This window comes from Haliotis rubra, unplaced genomic scaffold (genome assembly GCF_003918875.1).
Source record: "Haliotis rubra isolate DU_JTF1 unplaced genomic scaffold, ASM391887v1 Scf65, whole genome shotgun sequence".
NCBI lineage: Eukaryota > Metazoa > Mollusca > Gastropoda > Lepetellida > Haliotidae > Haliotis > Haliotis rubra.
The window spans coordinates 1291137-1311608 of NW_025767357.1; the positions used below are offsets into that span (position 1 = coordinate 1291137).

Genomic DNA, 20472 nt, shown 5'->3' on the forward strand with positions numbered 1-20472 from the left:
TGGTTGAACGTGAGTTTATTAATTTTAGATGTGTTTTCGCAGGATTGTATCTAAAGACATGCGGTTGCTATTTGCTTTGAGATTAAGAGATACCGGGTTGTGATTTGCAGACAGTGACACGAAGGGTACATTTGTGACCTTTGTTATGATACCGCGAGAGCTTTTGATGTCAGTACAGGTAGTACAAGAATGAAACTTGGATAGAAAATATCTACTGAACGCAGAGTTGTTTATGCAAATATGTACATCTAGATTGAAGTTTTGTTGTCTCATGTTAGCACTCTTTATGAGCAGCTAGAATAACGTGCTAGTAGTCTGTCTCACAGTCCCTGAACCACATTATTTTCCCTTACTGCCAAGCCCTATCTGCAGTGCTAAAGCCCTAAATGAAGCAAGTGTGGATTTCCTCAGGTTCCTCTGAATCGCTGGTCTCCCTGGGGCTCCTTTTCAATTTAAATGGGTTTGTTTGTTACTATCAAAAGTATATATATTCAGAGACTAAGCCTTAGTCTAGATGTTAACAGATGGTTCTTGTTGCTACCCTGCCTTGTTCATAACATTAATGTGATAAATAGAGGATATTGTGTTAATGTTGTCAAATAACATGTATATTTCATCGAGTGGTCTGATAAAGTTGATATGTTCACGAGTGACGCATATCAACTTTGTCAGACCTCTCTGTGTGTTAGTCTAACGTGCCAGCAGTGGGTTCACTATTCAAATGCTCTACATAGAATATGTATAGTAGTGTTATCATATCTAATATACTAAAACTTATGTAATAAAAGACATCAGGTTTCTTTTATGGGTAGGACCCGGTTCGAATCCCTACATGGGTACAAAACCAAAACTCAGTCAGTCAGTCAGTCTTTTTATGGGTGTACCAATCTGCTAACTACAGGCTGCTCTCTTTATAACTTATTATATATTTTTTAGTGTAACCATGTGTTCTTTTGTTATTGTCACTGAACAATACATCACGTGACTTCTCCATGTGTTCCGAGGTACTTCTCCGCCGAGAGCTTGGTACCCAGGTCCCACTTAGGACCGACCTAACCCATGTACCTGAGTTACCTAGTTCACGGCATATCTAGGGGCTTTCCAGCTTAAGTCTGGGCTAAAAGTCATGCATAATCATATGAACAAATATTCTCAAGTAGAGTATTTCACCTCACCTCTACTGGTACCCAGGTCCTACATAGGACCGACCTAACCCATGCCTGAGTTACCTATTCATATATAGGTTTCCTGAAGTCAGGATACCTGTGAGTACCGAAGGTTTAGCAATATGTGGCAACATCACAACTGACAACACTATAAATGTTCTAGATTTCAAACCTTCTGTGGTGAATAAGAAACACTTTAACAGGGCTACTTTTTATTATATTTTCAATCTTTTTACTACTGAATAAGACATCTGTAACTGAAACATGTAGTCTGGAGGGTAGAGTGTTTGCCTGGTCCAGGTTCAAGTCTCTGTGAAGGCCCGGGTTCGATTCCCCACATGGGTACAATTTGTGAAGCCCATTTCTGGTGTCCCCCGCCGTGATATTGCTGGAATATTGCTAAAAGGGCGATAAAGCCATACTTCAGTCAGTCAGTCAAGGGGTACATTTGGTTCAAAAATTCCCTTAGGGGATTTGTGTCTGAACTCTTTCAGTAACCTATATTGTTGATCTATTTACAGCCAGTCAACTTTCTTCTTGAATGGAGTGTGGCATTAAATCAGCACATGTTGAAACTGGCCTAAAGTAGCTGTAAGGTTGATTGATAAGTGAGGGCTCAAGTGGCTTAGCTTCGTGCAGTTGTGTCCCTTTGTTACTATAGGATCTGAAGGCCATTAGTTTGTATGCTATATTATCCCTCTTTGAATCCCTTCCCTCCGCACCCCAGACTCACACACACTACCCTTGGTAATGGGTTTGACTGGAGTGGTAGATGTCTAAGAGTTGCCTGACTTTGGCTACGCAACTGGGATATGATGTTTTACATCCACCAAGTCAGTGACCTTGACCTCCCTATTCTGTTAGTCAACTCTAAGCCTTGGTTGCTGAAGACCAATTCTAACCTGGATCTTCATGGGTCATGTATCTTGGAGTAATAAAATCAATTATTGAAACCAAATTTCATTATTTGGGTATTTATGTTTTCTTCTTATTTCTTCTGTATTTTTATTCCAGATAAAAACCTGTTCCATTCAGAGATTCATGCCCAGGTTACTAACGGACCCCGTATAGCATTATGTCACATCACATTGATCCGGCTGGTATTTACATCTTATGTTGTATGTTTTTTTCTTTCAGGTGATGGAAGAATGGATTATATAGTACCAAACCATAATGGCAATCACTATGGCAACGGAGACTATGCAAATTCTGGAATACCATATGAGGATCCATGGACATTGTCCGACTTGGAGTACTGTCCGTATCTATCACCAAGTCAACGGTTGGCGCTCAAGATGAAGTTCTTCCCTAGTGTTGGGTATTATGAGTACTATAATCAACGTGCCTTCGTTTGGGAGCATGGGTATTACGAACAACCAGACAGAACTTACTCCCCATCTAGTCAGAGAAAAGGTAACTTTCTGCAGATACTATTTTCCTCACAACATAATGGAAAAGAAACAGGGATTTCTCTGGACCTTATCATGGAATAATAATTCATATGAAAATTAATTATTAATTATAACCACTACAAGCGATATATTCATATTTTCCTAATATCTGAATACTAATATATATCGCTTGTTGTGGTTATAATTAATAATGAATTTTTGTATGAATTATTATTCCATGATAGCCTGTTCAGACCCATAGACCTGCAGCAGTTGTCAGTAAATATTGGTGTTAATTATTGACAGAGTTATTTTAAAGAAGGATGATAATTTTATGGACATACAACTTCTTTATTCTGTGAAAGGCGACGTTTTGACATAGATTCTAATGCAAGTGATCAATGTTGAAACGTCGCCTTTCACAGAATAAAGAAGTTATATGTCCATAAAATCATCATTCTTCATCAGTTCAACTTCTAAAATGCCCATCAAAGAAGTCAAAGTTATGTTGATATAGTTTGATCTAATGTTATGGCTAAATTGTATGTCACTGACAACAGGATGAATGTAAATGAAGAGGCTTATTGCTTAGGTTTAAATCATTGCTCTACATACTATGTTTGAATACGATGAAACTACATACTTAAAGAAATGCAAATACTTAATCAAGTAATTATTTTGTCCAAATGTGACTACCAAGTGCACAAACGTTTACAATCTTGTATATAACCCTGAGAAAATTCTTTCTTTTCCAATCAAATTATTTTTCTAAGTGTATGCAAGTTTTCTTTTACATATAGACTGTAAAAGCATGATTCAGTCAATCCTTAAACTTAATGTTTTGAAAATATCACAAGAATTATGTGTGTCACAGAAAATCCTAGCTCCCTTAAGAGCTGGATAGGTAAAACTGTTTGCTCCTGTTAATGATTCAGAACATGGGACGAAAAATTATGTGAGCAATCTCTGTGAGCAAATGTTCATTGTACAGATCATTTACTTTGAGTCTTAATTGTACACATGTAGGTGAAACTATCAAACACAAATAACATGTATTTGGACTAAAAAACATTCTTCAGTTTTTTTTAGATAAGCTCTCTTCATTTCTTGTTTAAGTGACTGCTGTATGATGAAAGCTGTAAGAGTTACCTCCCCTGATGTGCTTCAACAGAAATTGTGAAGTTTGATAACTGCTCAGCATTCATATTCAAAACACAAATAACATCTTTTATGTTTTTACACTGCACTAAAGACAATGGTCCATGATGAAATAATATTATACAAGTATTTTTCGTAGTCTATTTTGTTTGGTTAATGAGTCTGTTTCATAGGGTTTCATACATTCCGTACATTAGGGATTGCAGGGAGGTATTTGAGAGAATGTAGGAAAAAAAGAAAAAGGAAAAGAAGAAAGCGTAAAAAAAGTAAGGGAAAAAAGAAAAAGAAATAAATGGGGGAAATTGGTGTATGTAACATATTTTTATGAAGTTGTGAGTATAATTGGCGAAATAAACTCACCAAAATTTTGTCTAACAAGTATAAGAAGTGGTATTACCATGAGTATCCAGCTTGGATTGTGATCTTTGATGTTAGGTGTTGTACAAGGGCACCTGTTTCTTGTATCAACATGTACCAGTTAATCAAGACATATAAGACTTTTAAGTAATTGGTGAGTAGCTAATGAGTTTTCTTGGCTTCTCATTGGGAATGTATAAAATTCTTTTTTTCCTTTTTCTTTTTTTCCTAGCAAAAATCATTTCTTTTTTTTCCTTTTTCTTTTTCTCCGAATACCATTTGGAGAACCACTGACGCTTATTTAGATCACCTGACAAAGTCAGTTAGTGGGTTTATTCTTACGCCGCTTTTAGCATCATCATCATCATCATTTATTTCTCGAAACCACCCATGGTGGTACATGAGACGCACACTTGAGGATCTGTTTCACTGGAGGGACAGTGTGGTAGCCTAGTGGTTAAAGTGTTCGCTCGTCACACCGAAGACCCGGATTTGATTCCCCACATGGGGTACAATGTGTGAAGCCCATTTCTGGTGTGATATTGCTGGAATATTGCTAAAAGCAGCATAAAACTAAACTCACTCTCTCACTTACTGTTTCACTGGACTGGTATGACCAGCGCCCTGATTGGCTGCTCCAGTTTTAATCATTGTCATTTCATAAATTCTTTTTTAGGTTTTCTTAAAAGACAACCATTAAAAAAATTTATGCACAAAATAATGTTCAACATAAGCTTAATTTATACTGCAGATTTCCACTTATTGTAGGTTCATCAGTAAAACAGGGAATAACTATTGGCTAAAATCAATTTATCTCTACAGAAACTGAACATTATCCAACAAAGCAATAGTTTGAACTTTAGACACATATTTGCTTGTGACTGTGTTGGTATTTATTACAGGGATGGCAAGTTTCCGCTGATCCGCAGATTTCCGCTGATTTTATTTCAAATTGTTCAATTCTGAATCATTTAAATCCAATGATAAACCCTCAACTCGATGACACAATATTAAGTTTTCAGCTGAAAATAGATTTTCCTGTTGCCATCCCTGTTTCTACGTTTATGTGTCTCCACCTTCATCAACATTACTTGGAAGACACGAAGGATTATTTGGTGACAGATTTCTATTGGCTACTATCGGAAATAACATCCAATGGTACAGGAAAGATTAGTCACATGATCATCTTAACCCTTTTCCTGTTAATTGAGGAAGTAGAAGTGTATAATTGTGTACTGTATCCCACTTGAACTTTAAGGGGGTTAAACTTGAGAGAACTGGAAGGAAGGATGCGAGCTGAAATGTCGTAAACATTCTAAAAATGAAGTTTCATAAAATCAAATAATTGTTTTATTTAAATATGTGTATTGTACATACAAAAAACCTTGACCCTGTTTAACAATGACCATTGTGTTAAAACAGTAGTTGCAGATGAAAGGTCTGTCGTGAAAGGGAAGTAACTCACTGTTGGCCAGCTTTCATTTATGTATGTCATCAGTCTCAGATTGATTACAGTCCGCAGCTCGGACCTCCAAACAGGACAGTGTTTCTGGTATTCAAAGTGACGCCAGCGTATTCCTATGTTGCTACTGTTTGGTAAATGATGTTGTGACAGAATTCAGGAAATAACTAAATAATGTGCACCGCAGATTTTGTATAACCATCAAAGTTGCTGTTCAGGCTGAGAAATAGTTTGCGAATTTTCCAGAAATATTCCGTTGAAATTTCAAAATGGCTTTCCGAGGTGAAGGTATGTACACTAAGTATATATTTGTGTTATTGTTGAACAATTTATTTAATATTCACAAAGAGATTGTTATAGTACAAGTTCGTATAATCATTTGATATCATTGTTCGCTCTTCTGTATTGTGGAAAGTTCATACTGTATTTATCTAATTTTGTAATAAAGGAAAGAATTATCAAGATTCTTGTGCAAAAACATGGGATAATATTCATCTTGAATTGTCGTGGGAAACAAGTATATCATATAATGCACAGTTCCATTGATGTGCTATAACAGAGGCCAACAAACTTGGCCCGTGTTTTATATTGTATTGTCTGCTTTAATTAAAATGTTTTAGTTTTCCATGCTAGTTTAATATCCATATCTGTGATACTCTAGTTATTTACAGTCCGTCGATCACTGGTTATTTACCTACTTGCATTTATTGTGTATGCCCAACATTTCTCGTCACTATAGGGCTGAAACATTGCCGAGGTGACGTTAAATTTTAACTCACTCACTCACTCCAACAAACTTGGTATCACTATTGGATAATTATGCAAATGAGGTCAACATGCAGAAATTACTTTTGATGTTTATACTTGGATTAAATATCTGTTTACTCAATAACCAATCTACACCCAAGGAAGCTGAGAATAAACACAAAGTACCTTGGTTATAGGGGTGTCAGCGTGTTTAGCATGCTTCAATGGATAGACTGTAACAAATATCAGTTCATTAATATCATATTTATCATATTTTTGATACATAAGTATCTTCTCTCGCTATATTTGATATCAATATGAGCAAATCACTGTCAAGGATAATTACTTTTGTGTATACATGTCTTGTTAGACTAACAACTAGTCTCTGAAACGAACATATTTCACTGAAAAAAGTTTATAGTAAATAAAAATAAAATATAATGAAAAGGAGCCCTGAAGCTGAGGAAATCTACACTTGCGTGGGCTTTTTTTGGGATATATTTGCTTCAGGGTCTGTACGACAGACTAATGTATTGTCGACATTCCTTACAAACTTTTCTGGTTAAGTCAATCTCCACCGATAGGCTTATAGCTGTTCTACTCAAAATAAGTTACGGGTCATGACAGATTTACAGTGGTAATATGAAAGGATAGGATGGTCCTTAACTTCTTTTGAATAGTATAGTATAGATTGGTGATTTTGTTTAGTCAGCTGGCACTACTGTAGTACACATGAACATGTCACAGTGATTGTCCTTGAATACAAACTTGTTTGTCTGTGGTTCTGTTTGAGCACCATTTGGAAAATGTTACCTTCAGGTTTTATTATGTGAATCTATACAAATGACCAATGATGTCTGTGTTCTTTTCCCTTGGGTCTTTTTTTCCAAATTATAAATTTAGGTTTACCCATGTGGGGAATCGAACCCGGGTCTTCAGCATGACGAGTGAATGCTTTAACCACTAAGCTTCCCCATGCACGTACCTCTTGTCTTCCATGCACAGCTTTGAACATTGAATACAAGGTTATTTATGTGTGGATTTTAAGCAATACAGCTATATATCAGAATTCAACTAAACCTTATTACACACACCAATGGAATAGCACATATGTCAAATTTGACTGTCAACAATTAGTGAAAGCAATGCACATTAACTGATACCTGTTTTCCAATTTTACGGACTCCTGCTTATATGTAATGATATAAAAGATATCAATATATACATTGTATATTCTCAATAATCTTTGTGTTCTTGTAATTATTAAAAAAATTGCTTGTATCTTTGAGTACCCACATGGGCACAATGTGTGAAACCCATTTCTGGTGTCCCCCGCCGTGATATTGCTGGAATATTGCTAAAAGCGGCGTAAAACCAAACTCAGTCAGTCAGTTTGAGTGCATGTGTCAGGTATGTGAACATATTGTTTGAAGCAACCTTAAAATCTCAAATATCTTTTCACAACTTTATGGCTTGTTTTATGAAAACGTTTTTTTGTTTGTGGAATAATTGACTTATGTAGATGATAGATTCTGAAGTTGATGATGTGTTCCTTTAAGTTGTTAAACAAAAGGTCATGACACAACTTTCTGAAAAGAAATATAATTACTTCCATTTTCAACCAATTAATGATATACTCTATATATGAGTGAGCGAAAGAGTTTGGTTTTACGACGCTTTTAGCAATATTCCAGCAATATCACGGTGGGGGACACCAGAAATGGGCCCATGTAGGGAACCAAACCCGGGTCTTCGGTGTGACGAGTGAACGCTTTAACCACTAGGCTACCCTCCACCCCTATTTTCGATATGAACATGGTTTCTTTCTTGATAATTTCTGATCCAACTGCTAGTAAGTATTCTAAAATTTGATTGAGTAGTTCCCTGTCTTCATTGACATTTCTTGAAGAAAGTGTTGGAGTGAGTGAGTGAGTTTAGTTTTATGCTGCACTCAGCAATATTCCAGCTATATGGCAGCGGTCTGTAAATAATCGAGTCTGGACCAGACAATCCAGTGATCAACAGCATGAGCATCGATCTGCGCAATTGGGAACCAATGACATGTGTCAACCAAGTCAGCGATCCTGACCACCCAATCCTGTGAATCGCCTCTTATGACAAGCATAGGTTACTGAAGATCGATTCTAACCCACACCTTCACAAGTAGAAAATGTTGGAAGTCTTTTAAGGAAGTTAAAGGCCATTATGGTCAGCCAAATGAACAAAACTATTTTTGTAACATTAGCTCTTGTTTTTTAAGACTCATGCATGGTGTTTCATACCATTTGTACACTAATTTCAGAAGTCCATTTTGAACGTGATGATTCCGTCCACTTTCGACGCTCACAGAATTCGCCCAGTCTTCCCCGGCGACGCCCTACGACTTGCCCACCCAATCAGCAACCCGAACACTGTGGGGCGCCACCATCACCATTACCTTCTCCTAAAGGAAGAAAGAGCTTCTCCCCATCTTTATTACGTAAAACTCTATCGCCTCGCTCAATTCGCCGCAAGAAACTTGAAAATGTGCAGAGGGTGTGGCGTGGGGAAGAGCGATGTAACGGGTGCGGCTTTCCGGTGAATGATGAGCGGGTGTCAGTCAAGGGGGACGTCTATCACATCGCTTGTTTCAAGTGCTCAAGGTAAGTGAAAGATGATCATCCGGTCTGAGGAGAAAAATAATTTCGTTGACAACAGTTCTCTGTTCAGACATTTGTGTGATACAAATGTGTACACTTTCTTTTTACAGATTTTGTGAAGTTTGTCTCCAATATTTAATGTTGCAACATTTATACTTACCATATTTAAGTTATCAAATGACAAGAGTTTTACTAAGAGATGAGTTCCATACATCAAAAAGAGTCTGGAAAGTGTCATATTTTGTCTGTCAGTATGGAATATTATTGGGTATCACAAAATTTTGAGAGTATTTACCACAAAAATGATTTATCTGAATTAGCGTAAAAGAATCCAGCTTTTGCGTAAAGGTGATGCCATGTAAGTACAGCCTGGAACCAGTCCGTATGATGATGTCTACGTAACACATGTATCATACACATTTCAACAGCTTCATTCAAATCTGTGTACATGTAAAACTGTTATGTCACAACTGTGTACATGTAAAACTGTGACATCACAACTTCGTACACATTAATCTGTAACATTAAAGTCACATACCGGTAGACCTGTGAAAGTCCGGGTTAGAATCGATCTCCAGTAACCCATGCTTGTCGTACGAGGCGACTGACAGGTTCAGGTGATCATGCTCGCTGACTGGGTCGACACATGTCATCGTATCCCAATCGTGTAGATCGATGTTCATGCTGTTGATCACTGGGTTGTCTGGTCCAGACTTACAGACCGCCTCCATATAGCTGGAATATTGCTGAGTGCAGCGTAAAACTAAACTCACTCACTCACATACCGGTAACAATTATGTAGAGGAAGCTTTGACATCACAGTTTACCGACACATTTTTGTAAATGTATTTATTATAATGACAATAGTTTTAGCTTACTTGATGTTTTTCACAATTTATTCTGATGCTTTGAACAATGTTCATTTTCTTTCGTTTCATGTGATTGATTACTGCGAGTTTTCACCTGACATAACCTCCATGGGAAATGTCATCCAATCTGTAGAGAGTAGGGCTGCGCAATATAACCGGTTTACCGGTATATACCGGTTCAGACATGAAAACGATACGTATTGCGATACGTTGATCGAAAACCGGTATTTTGACATGCATTCGGAAAACTTGGTAACACTCAGAAATCTTCGAATATTTCCGTTTTTTACATCGGAAGCCATGCGTGTGTTGAAAAATGGTGACCCCCAACAACGAACAATTTATTGTGGTGCCAAATACTAGGGCAAAGGCATCGGTAAGGCAGCATTTTGGGTTGAAAAAGTTCACGGTAGATGGAACTATTGGTAAGAGTAATGCGGTATGTAAAATTTGCAATGGTAAAGTAGTTTTTATTAAAGCTTAATCAGGCATAGTGATTTTGTTGTGTTTTTGCTTTATAAATCAAGCATTAACGTCCTGCAATATATTGCAGTACATATATCGAAATACATGCTTTCGCATCGCAATATATCGCAATATGAAAATTCTTTGCAATAACCCCCTCTAGTAGAGAGGTCCAATATCTGAGTAGATAAAAAATTGATTGCATGTCATTATATCCTGCGACATTGGTGAGTGAGTGAGTTTAGTTTTACGCCACACTCAGCAATATTCCAGCTATATGGCGGCGGTCTGTAAATAATCAAGTATGGACCAGACAATCCAGTGATCAACAGCATGAGCATCGATCTATGCAATTGAGAACCGATGTCATGTGTCAACCAAGCCAGCGAGCCTGACCACCCGATCCCAGTAGTCGCCTCTTACGACAAGCATGGGTTACTGAAGGCCAATATTCCAACCCGGACCTTCACGGGTCGCAGCATTTCTTGTTGCTCATGATATCGACCACTGGTTTGTGTGACACGGTTACAAGCTTCTATGATATAGCTGGATTAAGACAACAAACATACTATGCTAACTAATTAAGGTTGTTGAGTATTGTTTTAATTTATGACCATATATTCGGAAGAAAGGTGGTAATTGGGATGTTCATAATTTTTGTGTTTGTTATTTAGAAAGGATAGATCACCAATTACGTCCTCGTATACGAAAACCTTTAGATTTAGAGCGAAAGTTTTGGGTAAAATAATGCTATTCTGAACATATTAAGCAAGAAATCGCTACCTATACGTAAATTATGGGATTTATTTGACGTATCGTGCTAGGTTATGACCTGTGACAAAAATGCTTCATGCATATATTTTCGCATTAAACATCGTGTCCGAGCGTGAAGATTGAGGCGGCGATACCGATTCGTACGGGGAAAGGGGCCGACTTATACTTGAGTTACATGGTTTTGGCAAGAATTTAGAGGGTTGAGAAAGGGGCCCGACTTATAGTCGGATCCGACTTATAGTCTGTCATATACGGTAGGTGATGAAAATCTATATTCAAATTCCTTTTACATGAGAAGACAGTTTGTTGCAATGTAATTTTAGGATAATTTTGTTCTACCTTTTACAATTTTAATTTGATATTTCTTTTAAGATGTCCTAGACATCGCCATGTATTTGTTGTTTCAGAATAGATTCTTGTGAACACTAGCTTTTCAGAAAGTTGTTTTCATATCAATAACAGAACTCTTGAGATGAAGGTCAACAAGGAGGGTTTTGTCGTTATATTTCTAAAGCAAGCTACAGTATAATGTCAAGAAGTACTGGACAGAAATATTATATAGTGGAACAGATAGAATTTTAATTGCAACTACAACATTTTTTGTGTAAAATCAATAATTTGAAATTACCACAAATGGAAATAACTATTTGTGAAAAACACCAAGGTCATAGCTGAAGTACAAGCTGCCTGGGTGAATGGATGTGGAGTGAGTGATTGAGTGAGTTAGGTGAGTGAGTGAGTTCGGGGAGTGAGAGACGGCAGAACTTAATCCTACTTTTATCAATATTCCACCTTTATAAACAAAGTCTGCAACAGGGCAGTGGAACATGGTTTGATTCTATTCATTTCACTCTCTCTCACTCTTCTCCTTCTCTCTCTCCCTGTTTCTCCTGTGTGTCTTGCTGTTTCTCTCTTCAATCCTACCCTCTTCTCTCATTCTCTCCTCTTTCTGTTTCTCTGTTTCTCACTCTTCTCTCTCTTCCCCTCAGGTGTGTGTCTTGCTGTTTCTCTCTTCAATCCTACCCTCTTCTCTCCTCTTTCTGTTTCTCTGTTTCTCACTCTTCTCTCTCTTCCCCTCAGGTGTGTGTCTTGCTGTTTCTCTCTTCAATCCTACCCTCTTCTCTCCTCTTTCTGTTTCTCTGTTTCTCACTCTTCTCTCTCTTCCCCTCAGGTGTGTGTCTTGCTGTTTCTCTCTTCAATCCTACCCTCTTCTCTCCTTCTCTTTGTTTCTCTGTTTCTCACTCTTCTCTCTCTTTCCTCAGGTGTGTGTCTTGCTGTTTCTCTCTTCAATCCTACCCTCTTCTCTCCTCTTCCTGTTTCTCTGTTTCTCACTCTTCTCTCTCTTCCCCTCAGGTGTGTGTCTTGCTGTTTCTCTCTTCAATCCTACCCTCTTCTCTCCTCTTTCTGTTTCTCTGTTTCTCACTCTCTTTCTTTCACTCAGTCTCTATCAGTGTCTCATGCTCTGTAACTGAACTTGAGCGTGACTCATCCAAACCAAACATGAGGCGGGGTAGGCCGGGGCAATTTACATGTCGTTGTAGGATGACAACCTAACAACTAATTTCTAATCATTCATACAAGTGAAAAACTCATAGGTTTCAAAGTTAGCTTCCTTGTCATCAATGGACATGTGTTTATGAAAATGAGTTGCTTTCCACTGGAATGCTGCAGTCTACATGCAAAAATACATAGAAATCCTGAAAACTTTGTAATGCAAACCTTTAGAGTAACTGAGTGAGTTGGGTTTTATGCTGCTTTTAGCAATATTTCATCAATATCACGGCAGGGGACACCAGAAATGGGCATCACACATTGTACCCATGTGGGGAATCGAACCCAGGCCCTGTCATGATGAGCAAATGCTTTAACCACTAGGCTACCCCACCGCCCCAAACCTTTAGGATCTGCGGTTGACATGCCTGTCTGTTACATGGATGAATCCGGCTGGACGACAGGCTGCATCTGTACAAGCAAACAACCATTAACCAATGTCTGTCTCATTACCGACAAGGTATTGACAAGTGTGATCGACTTGCAAACAGTCCAGTCAGATGATCACAAAATGACAATGCAAGTCTTTGTATTTTCACTGGAAAGCGTTCTAGTTGTTAGGCATGTTGTATTTGGTTGCTTATCAAATAGGGAATGTTGGTGGAACCTTGACAATGATTTTTGTCGGTCATTAAAAATGACACAAGGCCAGTTAGCATCAGCACAGGAAGTGTCGATCAAACAATGGCTGCTGGTTTCTAGTTTCTTTTGACAGTCAAGATTAAATATTTCATTGAAATGCAGAACTTCCAGTTTGACTTTTGAGTGGGGTTTGTTTATTGTTTGGTGACATTTTTTAATTTGTGTGAAACGCGGTCAGTTGTTGGCAAAGAGGTGAACTAACACAAGGAATTATTTTAAGCTCTATCAATTGTATCCTGTTAGATGAGGTCAATTTGAACAAGTTAAAACATTCAGTTTAGTTATAGATCTAGTGTTAACTCAACTGCTTGGTTTGATTCTGGTACTGCCAATGGTCTGTGTGCTCCAGTGCACATCATCTGGTGTAATATTCTTGAAGTATAAGATATAAAATAGTCTTGGCACTAAGACTGATCCGTGTAGGAGGACTTGGGCACTGTTTCTATAGTTTGGCATGAAATGCATGTGGACCCATTTTTTTGTAAATATCTCTTCATCCAATGACCCAATCGATCTCAAACTGTGCAAGTGGATGTTTTGTCAGACAACCTAATCACATTGTAAATCACCGATTTTATGCATCTGTATTAAAGAATCTGTCTATGTAACTGTCAACAAAATAAACAGCAGAACGCAGACGGCTTGCAGAGGGAGGGAGCCAATGACCTGTAACAGCGACAGTGTTCAATTAAGGCTGAAGGTGTCATTATCGGCACAGGTACTACAGATATGTACCCTAAACAGTCAAAATACAGAAACGTACCCGGTACCCAAAATGGGGAATGAATCCATGTTGCACAATCCAAAACTGAAACCATATATAGTTGTTCCCATTCAACTGATTTCAAGTGGTATTGTGCACATAGTGAAATATATTTGTTGATAACGATGTAAGAATCTACATTGAAACGTCGCTTAACGCAATAAACAAGAAGTTGTCATCCATAAAGTTGTATGTTTCATTTTTGACTCACCAGCTTCTAGAATGCCGATCAAACAATTGTTTGTTGTGTATGGTCGTTTCTTATATAACGCAGTCAAATGCATCTAATACACCAGTCTAACAATTCCGATCTAGAAAACAATAGCGAGGAATGGAATTGTTCTAGGGTACATTTCTGTATTCTGATTTTGGCTAGGGTATATTTCTGTATACAGAAACGTACCTGGGGTACACATCTGTAGTACCTGTGCCGACAACGACCCCTTCAGGCTTACAGTAGTATTACATATATCAAGTATACTCTTTAAATAAAGGACGCATCCCATGATGCTCACACAACCCATCCACCATTTTTATCCCCTGCAACGCGTTTTGCGGGGGGTATTAAAATGGAATCCGTCCGTCCGTGCACATTTGTCTTTTCCGGAGCAGAACTCTAAAACCGTTCAATATTTCTTCACAAAACTTGGCACATACATGGATCTGGTGGTGTACTGGTGCCTTTTGGTAGTTTTGGAATTCTGAAGTAAATATTTTTGGCGTTTCCATGGTAGTTTTGAAATTGTACTAGTTCTGAATAAAATATTTTTGGCACATAGATTGGTCTGGTGGCAACAAGTTTGAATTCTGAATAAAATATTTTTGGCATTTCTGTTTGACTTAGACTGAAATTGGTGGTTGTGCTCTTTTCCGGAGCAGAACTCTAAAACCGTTCAATGTTTCTTCACCAAACTTGGCACATAGATTGGTCTGGTGGTGTACTGGTGCCTTTTGGTAGTTTCGAAATTCTGAATAAAATATTTTTGGCATTTCCATGGCAACAAGTTTGACTTAGACTGAAATTGGTGATAGTGCTCCTTTCTGGAGCTGAAACCTTTCAATACTCTCCTTCCACTTTTCTATATACACACTTAAATATTTGACATAATCATAACTCGTAGACATAATCATGAAGAGTATTTTGCAATTGCGGGGGATATTGATGACTTTGTCTTCTTGTTTAACCTACCAAAGGACAGCTTTCAGACAGTAATAAACCTATAAGCTGCATGTGCGGCAGTACCATCATCATAATACTACTCCTACTAAGTGTTTTACAATGATCTCAGATTGTGGAACATAGTCTGGTACATTCCTGCAGGGTCTACATGGTGAATCATTGATCGAGCTATCAGCCACTAGTTTACCTGGCCAGTTGAGATTACTGGTGGTATACCTGTCTTTGTAATACAACTGGAATATACTGTGTTTATATTTGTAGTTTATGGAATATTGCCACTGTTCCTTCATGGAATGCTATGCAATCAACATCTTATCTATCTTATCAGACAGAAATTCAATCACAATACAAGAAGTGTTTTCAGAATGTACTGCCATGATGTCCATTTCATATCACCAGAGTTTTTTTTTTGTGTGTGTGAGTGAGTGAGCTAGCTTAGCTTTTGGGAATACCAAGAATATTTTTCAGATATGTTAATTCAATCCAAGTGTTTGGTATGACAGGTGAATAGGTTATATTTTCAAATCGGATATAGAAATATGAAACTCCCATGATGCATTGCCACAAGTGGCTAAATGCACAGCAAACAGATAGTGTGAATAATTCTTATTAGAACCATCAGACGGTTGAATTATGTTTGATAGAAACTGTTATGTGCTGCTGTTACTTTTGAAAGGGCATCTTGTAACATTTGATCTGGTTGAGTATACTCTTGATCTGGATAGTGTCTCTGGTTGTCATTTGAAGCAAGATGGTTTTCTTTTTAACACTCTTTTCGGTAACAGAACTCTTGAAGTGGTAGTCACTTTTAAGGATGTTTATCTTGTCATTATGCTTCTATGTCTGGCTGCAATGTAATTTGAAGATATACCTGATACCATATTATAATGTCAAATTGATACAATGGTTTTGTGTGAAATCAATAGGTTTTACAAATTTTGAATGTGGAATGGCTTTGGGTAGGTGAGTGAGTGAGTTTAGCCTAGGGGGACAACACGTATAGGCATCATAATGACACACATTTCAACAAAGCGGTTCAGGATAACTAATGAACCTTTCACGCCTTAGTCGAGAGTACAATCTCACCATCCCTTACCACCTCCATTCACCCAGTTCACAATACCCCCATGTGACCCTGGTTTTACGATGTTACATATGAGGATATTACTGTGTTTATTGCATTCACCCAGTTCGTATCAGCCTTTTAGTATCCCTCTCCTGCTACTTCACCTGGTTTTACGATGTTACATATGAGATACGGCAACAATATACCCCGGTGACCAGTTTCAGGGATAGTGTTTGTACAGCACGTTGTCTTCAGGGTCTCCTTGCTCACAATAGTGATGATGATGATAGTGCTTTCAAAGGTCTCGTTGACACAATGATTAATTAGGAGTTAATTATATATATTTTTCTTAAGCTCAACTGGCAGTTGGATCTGTAGACAAATAAGTAAATATATGAATCTGGCTTAATTATGAACATGTTGGTTATGTATTTATAACAATGAGTAGAGCGAGTTTAATTTTATTCTGCTTTTAGCAATATTCCAGCAATATCATGGCGAGGGACACCAGAAACGGGCTTCACACATTGTACCCACATGGGGAATGGAACTAGGGTCTTTGGCGTGACGAGTGAACGCTTTAACCACTAGGCTACCCACTACCCCTTATAATGATGAGCATGTGATACGGTACACTTAGGGATGGATTAGGGAGCATGGTTATCAGATCTGATATTGACGAAGCTCATGATATCGACACCTGGTTTGCCTTGTTAAGAGTCACTTCTTTGAGTGGCATTTAGAAGTTGATGTGATGGACAATGGGGAAAGTACTTTGGATATATACGACTTCTTTATTATTCATGTAAGCATGTTTTTTTGCTAACACTGTTGCTCAGTTTGTTTAGAGTCAGATTACAATATGCTGGGATGCTTAGATAAGCTGTAACTTTCATCATCCATAAGAACCATTCACTCATTAGGCATGTATGCGTTGTCTGGCATAATCCTCATAAAAATAGCACATTACTAGGATCTAGGATCTATGTGATGTAGAGCATATTGTTAATTCTGGCATGAAACTATACTCACTCACTACCTTATACAGAGACTCTGTGCCCAAAGCATCCTTAAACAAATTATCTTCATCTTCATCATGATAATTAGAGTGAGTGAATTTAGTTTTACGCAGCACTCAGCAATATTCCAGCTATATGGTGGCAGTCTGTAAATAATCGAGTCTGGACAAGACAATCCAGTGATCAATAGCATGAGCATGGGAACTGATGACATGTGTCAACCAAGTCAGTAAGCCTGACCACCCGATCCCGTTAGTTGCCTCTTTCGACAAACATGGGTTACTGAAGATCAATATTCTAACCTGGACCTTCACGGGTCCATGATAATTAGATAAAAAGATTATGATAACTGTTTTTATCAATTTATTCATATATCATCACATGAATCATAAATGTATTCACTCACAAGGTAAACATGGGATGCTTGGCTTATTTCTATTAAAAATGGCATATTTATTATCAGATGTGAATAATTATATTAAATTCTGTTGATTTATTTATGAATGTTATTGCTATATCATTGTAGAACTGAAAACAAATTGTGTTACTTTTCCTTGTCGAGGTGACTAGGTACCAACTCCATATTGTAACATCAAAAGTAGACATATATGTAGGCGTGAACATATCCGTCTCATGTGCTTCACATCATAACTTTACTCTCAGTGGGGTCTGTGACCTCACCTGTCTGCTTGCACCTGAACACACCTGTATGCTCGTTAGGACAGGTAACTGTTTGCCATGTTGCTGGTACACTCCTAGAGATTTCCATATTCTACCCATACTCTTTTGTGTCCCTTGGGGTTTAATTTTAATTCTGAAATAGTATGACAGGTCAGCTGTGAAGTGAATCAACTGTGATGTGTGAATGTGAGCCGTTTCAACTGACCCATTGTGAACTTTTCCTTATTGACCTGTAGTGACCTGGCCTTTGAAAATTGGAATTCTAAGCATATAAAACATGCTGGGTTAATGGTTGCTGCAGATTGGCAGAATATTCATGTTGGACCACAATCAAATCTCCAGAGACCTGTAGTTTCATCGTATTTAACATAATTTGTATATAATCTAGAAATATCTTGACATTGATCATAATAATAGTGTGCGTACTTATAGTGCACTAACATCCTTATAAATAAGTATGCTCAAAACGCTAAGAATATTAACCCGGTCAATTGATCTGGGTGCACTGTATCCCAAGCTGCCTGTGAGGTGCTGATTGGTTAGCAGTCATCCCATCCCACCAGGTACCCATTTACTGCCAGATGAACAGCATCAAATTAAAACAAAGTGAAGGCCTAAGGTGAGATCACATGTGTTACACATATTTCATTGTGGGTAAGGACTGAAGTCTTAGAAACTCTCAGGAGTAACACTGCCAAACATGGTCACCCTTCCAAGGACTCTCTAAACTCTTCTAAACCATCAATACCCAAACTCAAGCAATTTATATAATTTTATACTTTTTGTCTTGTGCAACAAGGCTAATACCTAAAGTTGCACAAGTGCAACTAAGCTTAATTTCCTTAGCCCTGGGCCCTGTTTCACAAAGGTCTCGTAAGCCTAAGATCTCGTAACTTTTCTCGTAGCATTCGTACCTCCTATGCTGTAACATGGGAAGTACAACTGCTACGAGAAACGTTATGAGACCTTAGGCTTCTGAGACCTTTGTGAAACAGGGCCCTGATATACAATTATCATACGTGTGGTGCTAAGACTGACTGAGTTTAGTTTTACGTCGCTTTTAGCAATATTCCATCAATATCATGGCGGGGGACACCAGAAGTAGGCTTCACACATTGTGCCCATGTGGGGAATCGAACTCGTGACGAGCCAACTCTTTAACCGCTAGGCTACCCCACCGCCCCTGTGGTGCTAAGATGGCTCTACTGAATGGAACGTGAGGTGATGGTGTCTCACTGTACCTCAAAGCATGGACAGTAGTAATCAACCACTAGTTGTCCTGGTTGTTGAATATGTACAGATCTATGTGATGTAGAGCATATTGTTAATCCTGACATAAAACAATACTATCTTATGCAGAGACTCTGTGTCCAAAGCACCCTTAAAATATTATCTTCATGTTCATCATGATCTGTGGAAGTGGGAAGAAGGGATTAAAGTAATCTGTCACTTCACAGCAAAAAACATTCAGTTTATCAAGATCGCCTCAGCGACGTGTACATTTTTGACTGAAAATACAAGAATTGATCATTCCATGGTAATTATAGACATTGTGGCAACACGACCTATATATCTACAGGTTTCACTCTGTCACGATTTTACACAAATGGAAGCAGGAAGTTTAACAAGTCGGCCATGTTGAAATCTTCATCAATGGAGGAAGGAAACTGCCATTGAGAATGTGCAGATCAATGTATCTGGCATGTGGCAACCCCTTTTGTAAATTGTGCGTCTAGATTGTAAACAAACAACTCATAATATCCATAGAAATATTTGGATTTCTGCCTATAGTGATCTGTGTCCAGGGTGCTGTTTACACAGACTATTTTTACAATACACAACCTCTTTGTTCATGTTATTAGAAAATCTGGGAGGAAATGTAAAATATGAAATGGAGAATTTTGTGAATTGGGAATATTTTCTAAAATCACTAAGTTTGTGTTGAGGCTTTTTAGTATAGAAAGATGAACTGTGACTCAGTAAATTATTTGGGAAATATTTTTGAAACAGGTGAATCATTTTTATGTATTTTGTTCATTTTTGTCATTACGAAATGAATGCATTTCACATGGGCCAATATAAGCCTGCTCAAAATTGTATGTATACCTTTTGTTTAATAGGTCCATTTTATGCAAATATGCACAATATTTCTGTATATGAGATATAAAAATATGAAAAAGTAATAATTGATATAGATATGACAATAGCAAAATATTACTTGTATGTACATGCCTTTTTTGTTGTTCAAATCATGAAATACATTTTGTAAGCTATACATTAATTTTAAAAGTGCAGGAAGTACAAAGAACAGTGTCTTGGCAAAGTCAGCCGGTGTAACTCCACATCTTTGAAGAATATACTTTTATGTTGTGTGTGCATTTCTATGAAACTTTTTTTCTGAATATCCTTTGATGATTCACTTGTCAGTGTAATAGGTGCATATTGTGCCATATATGTTTCACAGGTAAATGTAGGAAACAGATGGTTTACCTGTTGATGCAACAGGTGCATATTGGGCCGGTACATGTTTAACAGGTAAATG

At 37.7% G+C, this 20472-nt stretch overlaps 1 protein-coding gene across 5 annotated transcripts in view; it reads left to right on the forward strand.

The window, feature by feature from the left end:
- LOC124257162 (rap1 GTPase-activating protein 1-like) overlaps positions 1-20472 on the forward strand; it is a 321814-nt gene that overhangs the window by 79741 nt on the left and 221601 nt on the right. For 4 of the 5 annotated variants that reach the window (XR_006893194.1, XM_046691168.1, XM_046691167.1 and 1 more), the window contains exons 2-3: positions 2304-2579; positions 8584-8923. Coding sequence is in view for 4 of the 5 variants with exons in the window: in XM_046691168.1 (XP_046547124.1) it covers positions 2304-2579; positions 8584-8923 (616 nt within the window). In the remaining variant the exon portion in view is untranslated. Of the gene's footprint in view, positions 1-2303; positions 2580-5622; positions 5823-8583; positions 8924-20472 lie in introns of those variants that run through there. The other variant, XM_046691171.1, reaches the window with a different exon arrangement.